The 18348-nt window shown below is 31.5% G+C and overlaps 2 protein-coding genes across 2 annotated transcripts; both read left to right on the plus strand.

Moving 5' to 3' along the window:
* The first annotated feature begins 794 nt into the window (after nucleotides 1–794).
* On the plus strand, nucleotides 795–6019 carry LOC148198045 (serine/threonine-protein kinase PCRK1-like). Its single transcript, XM_088116780.1, has 5 exons — nucleotides 795–1090; nucleotides 1783–2174; nucleotides 2554–2814; nucleotides 3879–4001; nucleotides 4945–6019. The coding sequence occupies exons 2-5, from the start codon at nucleotides 1797–1799 to the stop codon at nucleotides 5458–5460; spliced, it is 1278 nt and encodes a 425-aa protein (XP_087972906.1). The 5' UTR covers nucleotides 795–1090; nucleotides 1783–1796; the 3' UTR covers nucleotides 5461–6019.
* A 5363-nt stretch (nucleotides 6020–11382) lies between these two features.
* Nucleotides 11383–16959, plus strand: LOC124825054 (Cysteine proteinases superfamily protein). The gene is made up of 11 exons (XM_047297595.2): nucleotides 11383–11735; nucleotides 12736–13151; nucleotides 13254–13408; nucleotides 13981–14054; nucleotides 14334–14388; nucleotides 14834–14908; nucleotides 15027–15100; nucleotides 15218–15266; nucleotides 15822–15906; nucleotides 16330–16386; nucleotides 16736–16959. The coding sequence occupies exons 2-11, from the start codon at nucleotides 12818–12820 to the stop codon at nucleotides 16795–16797; spliced, it is 1020 nt and encodes a 339-aa protein (XP_047153551.1). The 5' UTR covers nucleotides 11383–11735; nucleotides 12736–12817; the 3' UTR covers nucleotides 16798–16959.
* Nucleotides 16960–18348: the final 1389 nt, after the last annotated feature.

An 18348-nucleotide genomic window follows, 5' to 3' on the forward strand; every position in this document is an offset into this window, starting at 1 on the left:
ACACTCTTTGCAATGTCTCTGCAGAAAAATAGTAAATTAATTACTCTGCCATTTATGCAGTCAAACACTAAAGACTTTAACATGAAAGGAAGAAGAGTGGTGGAAGGTTCACCATGACATGACTATGACGAAGAAATGAAATTGCATTAATTTGATTGTTGCTATCTTAACTTTTTCTATTTTATTCGTTTTCATTCAGTTGTGCTTCTTCCACGTTCCTTCCAAAGTTACATTTTCTTTTCTTTGACGTTTTGGATAAGTTATTTCATTTCGTCCAAATTCTGCGTATATTCAGTTATCCACTTCACTATCCACTGTTCTTTTGATTAGTTTAAGAGAACTGTATGGACCCGAATATTTACAAAAAAATATGTTCTCTCAAGTTATTGTGATTTTCACACTTTATTTAATGCATTCTGCTTACAATTTTATAAACAGTGTTAAAAATTATATTAATTAATGTATTACTAACGTTTTTGTTATATTTTAAATACATGTATCACTTTATGACAACAGGGAACTTAAGTTTGATGATACAGGCTGTTTCTTCCTTCTCTTACGGCACCATTATGAGTATTATAAAAGAGTGTTACAGGAGTCTGTTTTTATTATATTTACTTTACAACATTGTTTTTTTTTTCAATGTAAGAAATTTATAATTTTTTTTATAATTTAAGCATTATATTAGAATTAAATTTTAATTTTGATTTTAAAACTCATTGTTTCAACATTTAGGTTCTTAAATTCAAGAGTCACTCTTCTCAAAGCTCATAGATTACACCAGGAATGGTTACTATTATAGTCAAATCCAAAACAACACCCTTTTCACACTATTTTTTTCTTCTCAACATGTTTAGTACTTACTTTATTAGGCTGAACTTTTGTTCGGTAAACTAAGGTGACCAAGCCAGCAGCTGCTGCCGTGTGTAAAACTTCTCTTATACACTTTCTTTCTCCTTTCACTCTCTAAAGTCTCCACTTTTGGAGGCAAATGAAATGGTGCTGGTCCTCTTCGGAATCTTGACCCAAAGGGGACTGCCAACGTCTCACTTCTGTTAGATCAAAAGTTTCCTTTTTGCACCAACCGGAGGTGAGTTTCACCCCCAAAAATCTCTCCTTTTCTAGTTTTTCCTTTTGTATAAGGGTGCATGCAACTGATCCCATATGATCCTTAATACGATTCAAACGGTGCTGGGCTTCTACACTTTCAGATTGTGATATGGATGACCAATTTGGACGCTTTCTATTCTAATCTTATTTCCCAAAAAGAAAATTTTGTTTTCATTACCAATTTTTAATCTTTTGTAGTTTCAAATTTTGACTTATCTGGTACGGGTTGATGGTTTCTGTCAGTATTTCTGAGAATATGGAGATTTGGTACGCCCCAAAGACAAAAAATTGAAAATTCATTATGTATTTCCCAAAAGTAAAACTTAGTTTTTGTTAGTATTTATGGTCAATTGGGCTACTTCCTAGATTGTGATTGGTTATCTGAAACCTTCTGACTTGTTTAACTTTTGTTGAGGGTAAAAGAAACATGGAACATTGATTAAAAACGTTTATATGTGGATTATCTGAAATTGGAGACGTTGATGACTGGGGGAATTAGGCCGACATGGATTTTTTAGAAGGTGTTTGATGATATGGTTATTTGAAGGAATTTTTTTTCTTTCTGAATTCAATTTGAGGATTCTTCATCATATATGTCTTTACATTGGATGCGATGTTGCTTCTAAATGAATATCGAAATCTCAACATTCTCTTCTGAAAATGAAAATGCAGTCTAGTCAGCAGCCATGAAGTGTTTTACATTCTCCTATGGAGAGAAAAAAGAAGAGCCAAAAGGCTTGCCGTCAACATCGAGCCGGTCAGAGAATTCCATGTATGGTGATATTAGAAGATCTGGTTCTGAGTTAAATTCTCAGGAAGTTTCAGACAATGGCAGCACAGAATCTCTCAGGAGGAATGCAATATCCAGTTTGTCCCAGAGGTCCAGCAACCTCAGAGTGTTTACTGTTTCTGAACTGAAATCAGCCACAAGGAATTTCAGTCGCTCTGTTATGATCGGAGAGGGCGGCTTTGGGTGTGTCTACCTGGGATTGATTAAAAGTGTGGAGGTCCCCTCTGGAAGAATTGAAGTTGCTGTTAAACAGCTTAGTAAAAGGGGAATGCAGGTGAGGGTGTAGCTTTTTTTTTATTTTTATCTTAGGTCCTCTCCAATGTAAGGTCATCTTACTGTATGTTTTCATCGCATACTTTAAATTTTCTTGGGAGAAAAACCTTCAAATTCTTACATTTTGTTATCCCTAGTTGAGGCTGGAAGATTTCTGTTGTCAAGTAAGTGGTTGTTTGATTTTTGCATTGCATACATCCGATGCACATATTTAATGTTAACTACAGAAGCCATGAAGAGTAGCTTCTCTGTTGATATAAATTTGATGTGCGTTCCCAAATACACTGACATGCTATGGTTGCTACTGAAGATATGAATTATTTGTTTCTATGTATTGTTTTCTCCGCTTTAATTTTTGGTACTCTACTTTTGGCTTGTAGGGGCACAGGGAATGGGTGACAGAAGTGAATGTTCTGGGTGTTGTTGAGCATCCGAATCTTGTGAAACTAGTGGGTTATTGTGCAGATGATGATGAAAGAGGAATCCAGCGGCTTCTGATTTATGAATACATGCCTAACAGAAGTGTGGAACACCATTTATCCCATCGATCAGAAGCTCCTCTCTCATGGAGTAGGAGATTGAAAATAGCACGAGATGCAGCTCGTGGATTAACATACCTGCATGAAGAAATGGGTTTTCAGGTATAGGTTTGTGGCACAAGTTTCATAAATTCCTATTCAATTTAATAAGCCTTTGTCTACAAATCTTTTGCTGCACATTTATATAACCCAGATGGCCACATCCCCAAAGGAAAAAGGTGAATTACTCTGTCCTCACCGAAAAGATGCTAACACTATACTTTCCTCTCACACTCTTTTATGTTAACATTTAAACTCCCTCCCTTATGACATGAAATGTGTTAGTCCATTTAATGCAAACAACTACTAATGAGTTTCCCACGGACATTTTTCCTCTGTAAAACTTTAGCTAGTTTTGAGCATCCTATCATCGCCTTTACACGGACTTTAGGACTTTAAATGATGAAGTGATGTTTTTAGACACCCTTGTTAATGGCTTTGGAACTTAAAATCTTTATTTCATCTTCTAGCATTCCAGAGTCTACCTACTAAGCTAAAAGGTTGTTTGTTATCTGATACATTTTTTCATATATGGGAATCATGAATCGTAGGAATTATAATACTCATGAATGACTAAATTCTATTTGGTTAATAAAAAATATTGCTAGAAATATTCATGCTGTGTTTCTAGAAATTTCCTAAACTCTTTAATTCATTACTGTGTTAAATGATGTAATAAGGCTAACATGGTGTTTTTCTCATTAAAATTTTTATTTAATTCAGAAAAGTTAGCTTCCTACCTTCTTTCGTAAGAATCTTTTTGTGAGGATGTTATTTTTTCTTAAAGTAAACCAAGCATAGAAAATATAGTTTACCAATTTCAGAAAACCGGGAAACTAAAATTTTTCTTTCTACTAGACATCACCTAAGGATCACAAAGATAGAAAACTAGTTGTAAGGGGCTTGTTCACGTTAAAGTAGACTAAAGCATAAAACATGTAAATCTCTTGGGGAAGGCACTGTAATTTAAGCATATCTCATGAAAGAGAAGTGTAATTTAGCTAAAAAAGAAGAAAGGTATCTGGGAGGAGTTAATTTGAGTACTTTGATCAATGTCATGTTTAATTTATTTACCATTCATATCTCGGTGCAGTAAATGCCATGCTAACTATGTACTCATCATGCAGATAATTTTCAGAGATTTCAAATCTTCAAATATCCTTTTGGATGAACAATGGAATGCAAAGCTCTCAGACTTTGGGTTGGCAAGGTTGGGACCATCGGATGGACTGACTCATGTCTCAACAGCGGTATGGCTTTGTGTACTATTAATCCATGATTTTTTAAATAGATATTGCTAACATATTAAGACTGGTAATTGCCTTTAATCGTTTTAATTCACATGAGAAAATAGAGAAATTCAATATAAGACTAGGGGTAAATCTTTAGTCGTCTGTAGATCGAGTGGGGCTGGATAACATTGTGAAAAATATGAAGTATAATAGAATGAATCTTGATTCAGTTCTGAAAATCGTAAGAAATAACCATCTATAGAAGCTAAATGTGTGTAAAAAATTGAGTTAGTTTCTTGATTATTCTTACAGAGTGATTAGGACCTAACTCAATCCTACAAAATCACTTTGTGAGGTGAGGATTATATCCATTTATATACTATATTTTGATATTATCTATAGTTGATATGAGATTTTAAGTTTTCTCCAATACACTTCCTCATATACTATTGGACTTCATATGTATGTAACATGGCGAGTAATCCTTTTAGATAGACTCTAATATAACATAAAGAAAGGAGAAGCTTTATTAATTCTGAATGATGCAAAAGCTACCTTATGAGGGTCAACAAAAGCTATTATATCTGTACAAAAAAGATACTAGCTATGGTTAATAGATTACAGTTAACTAACAATAGCACATACATAGTCTAGAAGCCATCTAATGACTATTTTGTATCTAAATAAAGCAGAAAACAAAAATTATAACAGCAAATAATGTGTACTCTATTAATGTTTACTCGAATAATCTATAGTCTAATACAATACTCAATCTAAATTCAGCTTTCATTTTATCACTGTTATTTCAACATGGGCATGCAGATGGTTAAGTTGCCCCCTTTTGGCACCCCCTTTTGTTGTTCAAGTGTGTAACATATTGCTCAACAGCACCCAACCATAAAAAATTGGAATCCAATGACCATATTACTTGTGTTCATATATGGCTGTCTGTGCTTCTCAGGTTGTAGGAACAATGGGATATGCATCTCCAGAATATGTTCAAACTGGACGTCTAACATCAAAGAATGACGTGTGGAGCTACGGTGTCTTCCTTTATGAACTCATCACCGGTAGGCGCCCTATAGATCGAAATCGCCCCAGGGGTGAGCAGAAGCTCTTGGAATGGATAAGGCCATACCTATCAGATGGGAGAAAATTTCAACTAATATTAGACCCAAGACTAGATAAGAAACAAATCTTCAAATCAGCCCATAGACTTTCTATGATAGCAAACCGATGCTTGGTAAAAAATCCAAAGAATCGCCCAAAGATGAGTGAGGTATTGGAAATGGTGAATGGGATGTTAGAATCTTCCTCACCCCGTTCCAGTCCACCATTGCCCTTGAGGAGTGTGGCAAGAGTGGAAACTTCCCAGGATACTGAAACAAATAACAAGAAACGGACCATGGATCAGAAGCCTGGAGAAAGTAATTGGTTTGCTAGGATGTGGAGACCAAAGCTTGTTAGAACATGTTGATTATTGCAATTTAAAGCCGTCAAGCCTGAGCAAAATTTCTTCATGATTAGACAAGAGCTCATGCATGATATGGTGTCTCCAGCCATGCTACCATAAACAATGTGTGCAACTTTTCCCTTAATAGGATGTGTATAAATCTGCCATCACATACCACTTACCAAGTACCATAGGTGTTTCTTTCTTGTCAAGTTATTGAGGAAATTTTCTGCGATGATTTATGAACTTAAGGAGAGACGACAGGTTTCTGATGTAAAATAGTTTAGCTATGGTTTTAAATTAATCTTTAGCCTCATCTTGTAATTTTTCTACTTCTGTTAGAGGTCCCTGGAAGTTCTGCAGTCTCTGCAACAAATGCATAAAATGCATGAATGATTCTTGCCCAAGATCAGAAGCCAAGAAATTAATCCTACTTGGAAATCACCTTATCCTTGAGTTTCTTTGGTTGAACTGATATAGGTTTAAAATGACGTGAACTTGTGATTGTTGAGATATTTTGTGTGCTCTTAAAATGTGCATGAATGATTATTCTGATAATTTATTTATATATGTTGATTTTGTCTGTGTAAGTTTTTAATATTATATCAAATCATCATGTAACAATGTCACAATCAATGGTACCTGACTTAAAACCAAAGTAAAAAAGGGTTTCATTGCCTTTCTGACATGAATATCGCCTAAATTCCAAGCAGCAGCATCCAGCCATTATTAGTAAGTCATAAGGGGAATCCATTAACAATTGAATAGTTTTTTATGTGAGAAATAATTTTAAAATAACTCAGTTTTAATTGTTTTTTAAAACTTATATAATCAAATCACTGTATAAATATGAAATTATTATTAATAATGGAATTTATATGTAAAATGACCCAACATTGAGGATGAATAATTTATTTGCTAAGCTTTAAGATTTTACTTATGATGAAAAGAAAAAAGTTATTTCCCAGATTAAAAAAGACTTTTTTTATCGCATTAATAATCTTACCGAAAACTATTTCTTAAAAACAAAAACTTTGATCCTTAAAAAGCCCTCCTAAAACTAATCTTATCAAATATGCTCCCAATACAAAAATGCTGGCCGTTTATACTAATCAACTGATTGTAATTAACATTGAATTCTCCAAACTGTAGTGAATATTAGTTAAGTGATTTTAGACAAATCTTTATATGTTTTGGTTATATGTTAAAAGAATGATTGAGTTAAAAAAAATTTAGACAGTTCTTATCTCACACTGGTTATGATCAAATTACACAGAACTTACTAATTGTTACATAATCTCATCAATGTTTATCCAAACACAGGACATGCAGGTCACGAATAAGCTAGAGCTGGAAGTTTCATGTCAATGTGTATAGCTGTTTATGAACTCATTACAAAGAGAAGACTTCATAACTGGAAGCATGCTATGATTGGTAAGAACTGATGCATATTTTACAGTGGCATGTTGTGACAGAAAATGTGCAGCCTTTTTATCTGATCTTAGAGATGTGTATAAATCTGGCACGTGGGAGCATATGGGTGGTGCTTCTGTCTTGTCAAGGCAATTGAGGAAATTGATTATGAATCTCATGGGAGACTATAGGTTTCCATGGAAGACACTGTAGGCATCTTGGCTGACACTAGTGCTGCTTCTATCTGTTCTACTTTTCGGAGAAATCATAATTGCTGGAAAGTAACCACTCAAGAGAAAATGGCTGTAAAAGTCTAGCTATAGTTTTAAACAAATCTTCATCAAGATATTCTGGTTTTACTACTTCCATGAGAGTTCTCCACAGATTTTGCAGGGTCCTACATGCATAAACATATTTCATCTTTAACGTTGTTCTCAACACAATATACACATTTCCATAGTAAATGTATAATTAGCACCAATTGAAATAAATAGATGATGTATAAGGTTATAAATAAGAGAGTTTATGTAAATTCGTGTCACTAAAGTAAAGTCGACTAGTTCATAAACTTGCAAGAGTTTATTTTAGATAAAAAAAATTATATAAATAATATCTTAATTTAAATAAGTCTACAAAATGATATAATTTTAAATAAATAAAATTTATAGATATATTATTCATAAAAATAAATATTATAAAACATAAATATTTGGATATTGTTATTAGTTTTGATGCATTTCATTAAATATATAATAAAAAAAGAATTGTAGCAATCAATTTTCTTAATTTTTCTCATTTTCAAGCTCGCAGAATCATTTCAAACTCGCGATTCTATATGATGCTACCGATTTCATAGTCAATTATACCAAGTTTATGCAGAAAACGAGTTTACTTCCGAGTTAACTTGGAAGCCATGTTTGATAACCATGTACAAGTCATTAATGTTGTGTTTGTAAAAGTTGAATTTAAAATTCCATATAAATAATAGAGTTTACCAACTTAAATTTGTTGGTTAAGTTAAATTTTTAATAAATTTAATGAAAATAATTCATGCATAACTAACTGTTTTTATATACCTTTATTTAGAAAGTACTATTAAAATGATATAATCTTTTGAGGTAGCTTATTCATTTATGTTTGGATAAATATTGTATAATAAATTAAAGCTAGTTTATATATATGATGTTAATACATAGAAAAATTATACCGACTTTTCTAAAATAAAATTTGGCTTATTTATAAATTAAAATTTATCTTTTACAATTTATTAAATGTTTTAGAAATGGTATGCGAGAGAAAGAAAGCCCCCAACATTTCCTCTACTGCGGGAGAAGCAGACCTGAGCCATGGGAGAGCGAGAACAGATGAAGAACAAAGGAAAAAACGGGTAAGAGAGAAACTCAAACTTTTATTTCTGTAGAAATATTTTTTCTTCTTCTATTCTGTAACACATTGAAAGCAAGAAAAGTGGAACCCTAAATATAGGGTTCAATGCAAAGAGGGGAAAAACAGAAAAACCTAAAACCTAACTATCATCATTAATTGATTACTGCATTCTAACAACCCAAAAAAATGAACCCCCTTAAAGAAATAGTTATCAACCCTTAAAAAAATATTTTAAAAAAATAATTTATACAAAAATTTATGTTATTCTCATTTTTTAAATTGCTCAAAAATAAGTGATTTTAAAAAATATTATCTGATCATGTATGTCCTGTCACTTTAAGGAAAATAACTATGAGAACAGTTATTTTGATTGCATAATATTCTGACTTTTACTTTGCTTTTTTCTGGATAAAATTAAAGGAAAAAGGAAAGTGCTTTTCCTTTCATTTTCCATGGGGAAACATTTATGGTAAAAAAAAAGAGCTAAACTCAAGTTAAAATGTAAAAAAAAAAAACTTTATACGTAATAATTCTTAGTTTTTGAATTTTGTATTTTGAGACAAGTTTTTCTTATTATATTTATTATGTTGGAGTGCCTGCAAAAGACACTCCCGCTCAAATCAATGACTTTATGTAATAATCTTGTAATCAAGATTTAGTTATCAGAATTCAAAGTTCAGTTCAAAAGTGACCTCTCTTGTTTGCCAAACAAATATTTATAAATTATAATGAGCTTACCATTAGGTCTGACTCATTAACCACCAATGAATGACAATATTAATTGTCCATAAATGACAATTATTTTTATTAACTCCCCGACAGTTATTAGTATTGATTACCTTAACGGCTAACTTTACCGATCGGTTCATTGACCTAAGAGGTATCATCGATCAGACTGATTTTACCGATCGGTTCATTGACCTGAGAGGTATAATCGGTCGAGCTGTTTTTATCGATCAGTTCATTGACCTGAGAGGTATCATTGGTCGGCCGACTCTTCTGCACCTTTACCGTTCGGTCAGCTATGAGCTCATAGTAACATGTTCAAAAAATTTTATTTCATTTTATTTGAAACGTATGGACAATGATCAATTTGATTTGGATTTGGGTTGAATTGAACGGATTGATTTGCTCTCGTCATTGCATATGTGATTTTTCCGTGGACGTCATTAGAAATGTCTTTTACAAGTTGTCATAGTAATCCAATTCTCTGAATTTGATTAAATACTAACTTTGACGTTAAATTTTATATTTTGTAAGTTTTTTTTCTATAAAAAATTGAATTTCCTGTTAATTATTTACGAGTTTTGCAAAGTCACACCAAATATTGATAAGAAAAGTTCTACAAAATATAAACAATTATAACAACAAAGAGATTGATTTTCCAAATCTAGAAATTATCGACATGAGTTTTGTTTTTCTCAATAAGGTTTTTCCTTTTATACATCTAAAAGTTAAATATATGAGAATAATATGTTTAAATATCCGACTATTAATAATCGTGTTAGGTCTTTGTTTCTTACATAACATTTTTAAAATACTTTCTTTTTATTATTTAAACTCAACAAAGATCGAAAACTTACAAAAAAAAATGCAATTGAAAATTAATTTAATGTTCCTTGTTGCAAGATATTCCGCCCGCCAGTGCAGACCTTAGAATAAATACAGAGTTTCTTTCATAGGAAATAATTTTTCGATCACGTAACTGCTTGAAGTTAAGAGAAAGAAAATATTACTTGTAAGTTAGAAAAATCATATACAAAATTGAATAACAACAGAAATATTAAAGTAGTAACTTCTCATTTCCATCTTGAACGTTTTATATAATTCCATGAAGTTAAATTGTAGTAACTAATATTTTACGTGTGGCCAACATAAATATTTATGATATTTTGTTGTTGTAAGATAGTTGATGAAATAGACTCAAATTATATAACAGATAAAATAAGAAAAAACTGTAAAGAAATAAAATGAAATTATAAAAAAATATGATAAATAATGAAAGATGTATACTATGGTCCCTCGGTTAAGCAATGGACCGATTAATAACTTCTTTTATCTCATGAAATGATTCATACACTGATAAGTTATATTATAAACAAAATTAAAAGTAAAAATAATTATATCAACTCAGATTATTACTGTTGAAATTGTTGAGGTTGTAATTAGGTCTACATTAATCCGAATCTCATATCAATATCTATAAATATAAATTTAACATTTAATAATTGGATAATTTTTTTTTACACATTTATTGCTACAATGTTCGAACAAACACTTACTTTAACATAAATTGTTTTTTACATGTAACACTCAACCAGATGGTAAAGAGATGACTAAAGATAAACATTTATCAAAGCTTAAAATTTGAAGACTATTTATAAAAGAAGACTTAACTTGGACATTATTATTAAAACTTCTACAATTCTCTAAAATCCTGATTCATTACCATTATTAACCAAAACTCTGAGTTTCTTTGTGTTAACCATCTGGTTTTATTTTGGTAAGAAAAATGTTCATGGTACAATTTTAGTACACAGAAACTAAAATAAAACTATGTTATAATAAAATATGAGTGCGTCATCTCGTACTGAATTTATGCTGTTGGGTCCTCATTTTCAAACAATTTAAAAAAAAAAGAATTATTTGCTTAAAAGGTTCAAGGGAGAGCAACTCTTCCTGAATTCCCTGTTTTTATGATTTCTCCGAAATAATTGCTAAAGATACTATAAAGTATTTATCTACAAAACAAAAGAAATTGTTCTATTTAATTATATTATGAATAAAATCTTTTCACTTTCTTTTTCCAGATTACGTTTTACGAACAATAGGCATACAAAAGTTTGAAAGTAGTGTGCTAGATCTTCGGCATCCAAATGGAAGACTGAACTTTCAGAAAAGAGGGAGGGAAAGGTAAAAGAAAACGAAAAGTTTATTTATTTATTTGAAAACAAATTTCTGAGAATGCTTCACCAATCAGAGACGTTGATTCTCTGTCTTTTTCACTGCGCAACAGATCTGAGCCGTCGTTTTCTTTCTACAGTCTCAGATTCGATCCACACCCAGCCCCACCCCTTAATAAACGGTCATTAGTACAAAAATTTCCCCAAGATCCCCGACACACGAAGAGCATCACCGTTCGGAGATTTTCAGGATCGAGGATCATGGGTGTGATCAAAACAAAAAAACACACAAAAATAGAAACAGTAGTACAATTAAACACAGCATAAGTAATAAACGAACGTGTTCGACCTTAACGGCGTGGCGAACCGTATATAAGCGCGTTACGCGTGAATTGAAGTGCGCCTCTTTTTTATTTAATTAATTTCAATATATATTTCCCTCTTCGTATCATAAATATTCATTCAATTCAATGCACATCGTCGTCATCTATTACGATTGTACCTTCCCTATGTGAACAGTGATTTCACCTCAACAACCCCTTTTTTCCTTCTTCTTCTTCTTTGCGCTTTCTCAATTCAGTTGGCGCTGAATCGAAGGTGGGGAACTTCTTATCTCTCTTCTTTTTCATCACCCACTTCCATTGGGCTTTTCAATTTCTTGTTCACTCTATTTTTCAGTGTTTCCTTCTCTGCATGTTATTGGATTGGACTACTTGGCGTGGAAAATATTTGGGTTTGTTTAGTTTTAGATTGGTGCAAGCGGTAATCTCGAGGTGTAGGGTAATAGTTGTTTGATCTCACAAAAATGAACGAAGAATATGGAGGAGTGTTTATACTTTTGTGTTGTGATTTTTTATTTGTGACGCATAAGATCCACGGAGGAGGCGCATTTTGATTCGTTCAAATTGAAAAGGAGAGCAAAGTGGACTGTCTTTCCTTCGATGATGTAATAATATTGGGTGGTGTTCAAAGTTGAAAGTTGAAAGCGATTATCATATATAGTTTTATAGTACTTTTATGAACAAATCCAATTAGTTAACTTCTTATTGGCCAATGTCTGGGAAGCTATCCTTGCGGGATTGTATATTACTATTGGCGTTTAACGTGGAGAATGCTTTCACTCGGGTTTTTTACAAGGGGAATATTGTATACTTTCTTGGTCATTGCATTGATTTGCTTTTCTTTTCTTTATACTTGTATGAAAGGATGTTGAGGGAGGGTTTCAATTTGGTCCAATTAATGTCGATTAAAATTTTGAATTTTAAATTTTCATGTATGGTGTGCAGAATGTAGGGTATGCTTGTTTATTTGATAAAATTTGCATGCTAAATTGTTATGACAGTTCTGTTATTGGATTTAAAAAATTGAACGGACAAGTTAGAGTTCATTTTTTTGGTGGTTATCTTTCTTCTACATGAGAATTTACTTCTACACATTTAAATTTAGGTCCTTAATGTTAAACTTTGAAAAGCTGAATCTGCTCTTGTAGTGATAATTGTATTCCTTATATTATGATTTTTTTCCTAATTAGCTATATGTTGTTGTATTTGTTATATATGCCATGCTCCAATCTCTTAATCTAAGCATATTTGTATAGGTGGGTTCTTTCTGGTTTGGAATCATTTCAACTTTGTCAGAAGAAAAGGCTTTTGGTTCCTTGTCATGATTAATGTTTAGAGATGGTTTTATATGAGCATTCGGATGTTTTTCAGTGGGGTCTTAATCTTCTTGATGGCGACCCTGCTTATAGTCCTGGATACTATGGCAACATAATTCAACATGATACTGGAGACATCTATAATGGACACTACTTCCATAACCAGTATGATAATGAATGCGACCATGTAGAGAATGATGAGATCATTGCCCGTACACTTCAAGAAGAGTTTTCACAGCTAGAGATTGCTGAATCTTCAGGATATTTTCAGCAAGGTGAACAACAGTTCCATGTTCCTGAGACTCAGCCTCCATATGATTGGCATAACTCTTCAATGATGAACTACTGTTCAGGAGGTATCATTAAAGATGTAAACTAATTTTTCTTGGGTATATTTGGGATTTATTTATCTTTTTACTGGGTATTGGTTTATTCAATTAAATATTTTGCACATGCAGATCATGATTATGCTCAAGAAGCAGTTGGTGATGGAGAACCCTCTAGTTCATGTTCTAGTCCTTGTGAAACAGAGGAATATTCATTGGAGCTAACTGACAATTATCCACTTGATAATGAAGTTGGGAGGAGACTGAGTCAAATGATACCAATTCCCGTATGTTAAGCCTCCTTTGCTTCTGTAGATTCCTTTTTGGATCAGCTATTGAAGCAATAAATAGATATAATTATGCTTTTTAATGCTCGTTAGGTACTAAGAAGCTAATTCACTTGTTATACTTTTGTCAACTTATAGTGATTTTTTGTCTGGTTCACATTTTCGTTTTATTAAATTAATTGGTATTTATAGTAAGAAAGTCATGATAAGTTATCGGTTGCTGAAAGTCTGAAACATTTAGTCCTGCAGATCATTATTTTTCATGCTAATTGATGAGTGAAGCAACTTCTGGGTTAAGTCATCTACCATACAGTGGTCTTTTCAGTAGAACAAAATAGATGCTGAATTTATCTAGTTTTCTAAAAATGTGGTTTCACAAGCACTCACTTTTAAAAGTTTTAACTTTATTTTTTATTTTTCCTTTTTCTTTTAATGATGAACTTCATCCCTTCATTGGCAACCTACTGCCTTTCACTTGTAGTATATTTTTAAGAAAGTTCATTTCTCTGGATCAGTTGTAAGACTTTTGTATTTGCATGCAATGCTTAAAATGCCTTCATTTTCTTGTTTAGCATGTTCCAAAAATTAATGGTGAAATTCCTTCAATTGACGAAGCAACTTCAGATCATCAAAGGCTTCTGGATAGGTATTAGTCACAAAAACTTAATATAATTGTTAAAATGTGAATCATTTTTCTCCAGTAACTAAGTATTCACTATTTTCTTTGTTTTTTTGACGTATGCCACTTTTGCTTCTTTTCTGTCAGTAAAGCTTTAGCTATTGTCACATACGGGCTTCATTTCGAATTGTTTTGTTGTTTTTGAATTTGTAAATAAATCAATGGTTAAAAAATTATTGGTTGCATACATTTTTCTATCTGATGTACTTTTGACATGCCAAACTAAGTTGTCAAAATTTCAAACAGATTGCAGTTATATGACTTTGTGGAGAACAAAGTACATGGCGATGGTAATTGTCAGGTGTGTAACTCATATTCATTCTATTTTAATGTTCTGAAAATCCATTGGTCAGAGCAGATTTAATTTGTTTTAGAATGTAATTATTGAGAACTTGAGAAATATCTATTATTTTTATGTGATTACCACATTATTCTGAATATCAGTTTTCAAACGGGTTAGTTTTCCATTTCTGAAGTCATTTGCTGGAGGTTTCTGGTCTTCTATTGTTCACCATCCTCATATTTCATTTCTAACCTAGTAATTCACAAACACAAAGCCTCAGATTTTGAGCAGCCAAAGCCCAATACAGTTATGCTCTTACATTGGATGAGCTACACGTAACTGCTTGCTCAACCTACCTTGAAAACTTTCCTAATCACATAAAAATAATTTATATTTTTCTGCTGTATCAATAGTTTGAGTAGTTTAGTTTTCATGTAATTTCATTATGATTATTCCTCTTTAGTTCCGAGCACTGTCTGATCAATTGTATCACGCACCTGATCACCACAAGTTTGTGAGACGACAAGTTGTCGATCAGGTTTGTTGCTTGCTGTATTATGTTTCTCTTTTCTTTTATGCCTATCAGGCTTATAATATCTGCTAATAGGTTTGTGCAATTATTCTCGGATTCTTACTTTAGTTGTGTTTTTAACCAGCTTAAATCTAACCCAGAGATTTATGATGGATATGTTCCCATGGAGTACGATGATTATTTGGACAAGATGTCTAAGTAATAATCTCTCTCTCTATCTGTGTGTGCGTGCATGCACCCTCGAACAAGTGAGTTGTTTGTGTTTTGTTAACTGACAGACCCTTTTTTGCTTGGTTTTATCCTAAATGGAACTAGGAGTGGCGAATGGGGTGATCATGTTACTCTCCAAGCAGCTGCAGATTCGGTATGACTGCTGCAACCTATCACTCTTCCATGTATACTTTTCTGTCGCACTTCTCTGGTCCGGTTATTATTCAATTCTCTGCACAGACAAAATGTTTTGTCAAACATATAGAAATAATGTATTGATGGTTATGCTTTACAATTATTTTGTTAGTCATCATTTTTAATATTTCTTAGGAGTAGATAATTGTATTTAGTTATGGATAACCTAGCTACTGTATCTGCTTATAAACTGAATCATTTGTCGGATGTTCTTATAGTTTCAACTGCCATACCCTTTCATATTACTAGGGTGTTAATGAATATAGTCTGTCAATGTAGGTTTGCAGTATTTAAGAAATAAAAAATGAATTTTAAGAGTATGTATATTATTTGAGACATTGTCTGGTAGAGTTTGTTAATCTTCTCGCCATTTTTAATTTTCCATCAATTACATTCTGTTTCTGTAGACATTGTCATTGCAAAGTTTACAGTAATATTTGGAATTGGCTATGAAAATTATATGCCATTTTAATTGTATTAATATATTTGATTTTCTTTTTTCTTTTCCCTCCAGTATGGTGTGAGAATATTTGTGATGACTTCTTTCAAGGACACCTGTTGCATAGAGATACTTCCTCATTTTGAGAACCCAAAAGGAGGTTGGTTTTCTTTATGATGAGTCGGGGGAAAGGATTCTCCTTTAACTCTTTTTTCTTTTAATATTTATTCTTCGCTCTCATCTTTTTAATCCTTTTCTTTTTCTTCCTTTAGTTTGTTCACCTCACATTATTTCTTGAATCTTTCTGAACCTTGATCACAATTTAACCTCATCCTTTTTTCCCTTTCAAAGGAATTTTGTACATGCCTTTACTAGGATTCTATAATTTTATCTGTTTCTATTGTGTTGGAAATCTTAAAGATAATTGTTTCAAATAATTTTTCATACTCACGAGTTGTGATAATATTTTTTGTCGGGTGTCATTAGTAGATTTTGCATTTTTCTTTGGGTATTAATTATTTTAAGATAGTTGTTTCAGTTTCATCATATGAACAACTTGGCTAATTTGTCTGTTTTGTTGCAGTGATTTTCCTGAGTTTCTGGGCAGAGGTACACTACAACTCCATTTATCCCCAAGGAGGTATTTTTCATATTTTAATTGTCTCAAACAAACTCTGAAATTATTTGAATACTTGATTGAAGTTTGTTATAATAGATACTTGGTACATGAAGCTTCTTTGTGTTTGAAAAAATTTACTCTGACAACCTTAATAAAATTTAAGGTTGGATATATGTATATATTATTGATGACATGTTTGGAGAAACTTTTCAACGAACACACACTTGGTTGTGTTGATAGTTTGTAGGATTTGAACTCTGCATATTAAGATTCCAATTTATACCCTCGTTTTGGATGTTTATTTATTTGTCAAAAATTTTGGTTATTATTGGTTGGCTAATCCTGTGTATGTTTTTCCATGGTGATCCAGATATACCATCAAATGAATCTAGAAAGAAGAAAAGGTGGTGGAGCTTTGGCAGCAAGCATTAGAGTCTTAGCTGAGCCAGTGAGCACACACCATTTTGAACCTGTACAATTTTCCTTGTTCAGGAATGAATTTATATCTCCATGTTTTAGCTGCTTATTTTTTATGATTAATTTCATTTACCTCTTCTATTAATTATAATCATAAAATTGGGTCTGCTCACTTCACACAGTTTCATTCCAGTGACATTTCAGATGCTTTGGGTAAGAAACAAAACTTTATACATAAACGATTATACATTAAAGTTGATACGATGAATGGTTGCTTTATACAAGTGTTTCCATCTTGATTACGCTTACGAAAGTGTTTGCTATGTTAAAAAATCACTTTAAAAGCAAGTTATAAAAGCTTGGGATAATAATTCTCCTATCCAACATTAGACATGTTTATAGACATTCTTAGTAATTAAGAGCTAAAAGGTGATCAACTTCCTACTCTATTTGAATAATTTTTTTCATAAACACTTAAAAAAGGCTAAAATAAACTTATAAATTCATTTCTCTAAAAGTTATATTGTTTAATTTCTTCGGAAGTTAGAGATATATAAATTAATGACTTAATTAAGTATAAAGTTCATGATAAATTTAAATATTTTAAATATTCTTTTATTGAGTACTCAAATGTTTTATATTTTTCAATTGAATTTTTATTGTTTAATTTTCTTAATTGGATTATGTAATTATTGTAAAGTGATATTGTTATAAATGATTTTTATTACTTTCATTACAAATATGTTGAATAATAAGGACTGATTTAGTAATGTCTTAGTAAATACAGTGACAAAGACATTCACTTGATTGTTGTAGATGAACATAAAAGTCAATGGAAAACATGATAATCTTATTATGCAACGTATTCTTAATTAAAGTAATACAAATTATATCTTATTTTACCGCAATAATATTCATAGATTAATCATAAAATTTTACATGTAAAGATAAGTAAATAAGATAAGGTAAGAAATATGTTAAACTATTAAAAAAAGTTAAATAAAAAATACAAATATTTTAAGTAGTTAGATCAAGAAAAATTGATAAGAGCTCAATTAAAAATAACAAAATTTATAAGAAATTTGAAATTAAGCTTATATTAATTTATTAGATAAGTTTAATTTAATTTTTTTTTTAATTTCTAAAATGTATATGAAAATTTCATTTACACGAAACTTAAATAGATTAGTTATATTTTCTGAGACAATGAAATTATTCATGATAAAACATGCCGAAATGATTTTACATTAAAGACTAGTAATAAAAGGACTGATAAATTGATAATTAATATGAATTTCAAAAAGCTTATTAGCCGATAAGACGAGCTTGCTATATATTTGAGTATCGTTGGTAGTAAAAATTAGAAAAAGGAAATATTAATAACAAGGAGCCGTCACAATACATAAATGAAAGAATACCTACTTTTTTTTTTAAGCACTTAATATTGCATGCCAAAGGCACCAATATATGCATTTGGTAATATTTCTCATAAATTTAAGTTGAAGAATAATGAAGGTGCAGTGATGATGGAGGAAGGTGATTATGATGGTTAAAGATGGAGAAGGA

The sequence above is a fragment of the Vigna umbellata genome, chromosome 5, assembly GCF_029865625.1.
Source record: "Vigna umbellata cultivar VRB3 chromosome 5, Vumbellata_1.0, whole genome shotgun sequence".
Taxonomy (NCBI): Eukaryota; Viridiplantae; Streptophyta; class Magnoliopsida; order Fabales; family Fabaceae; genus Vigna; species Vigna umbellata.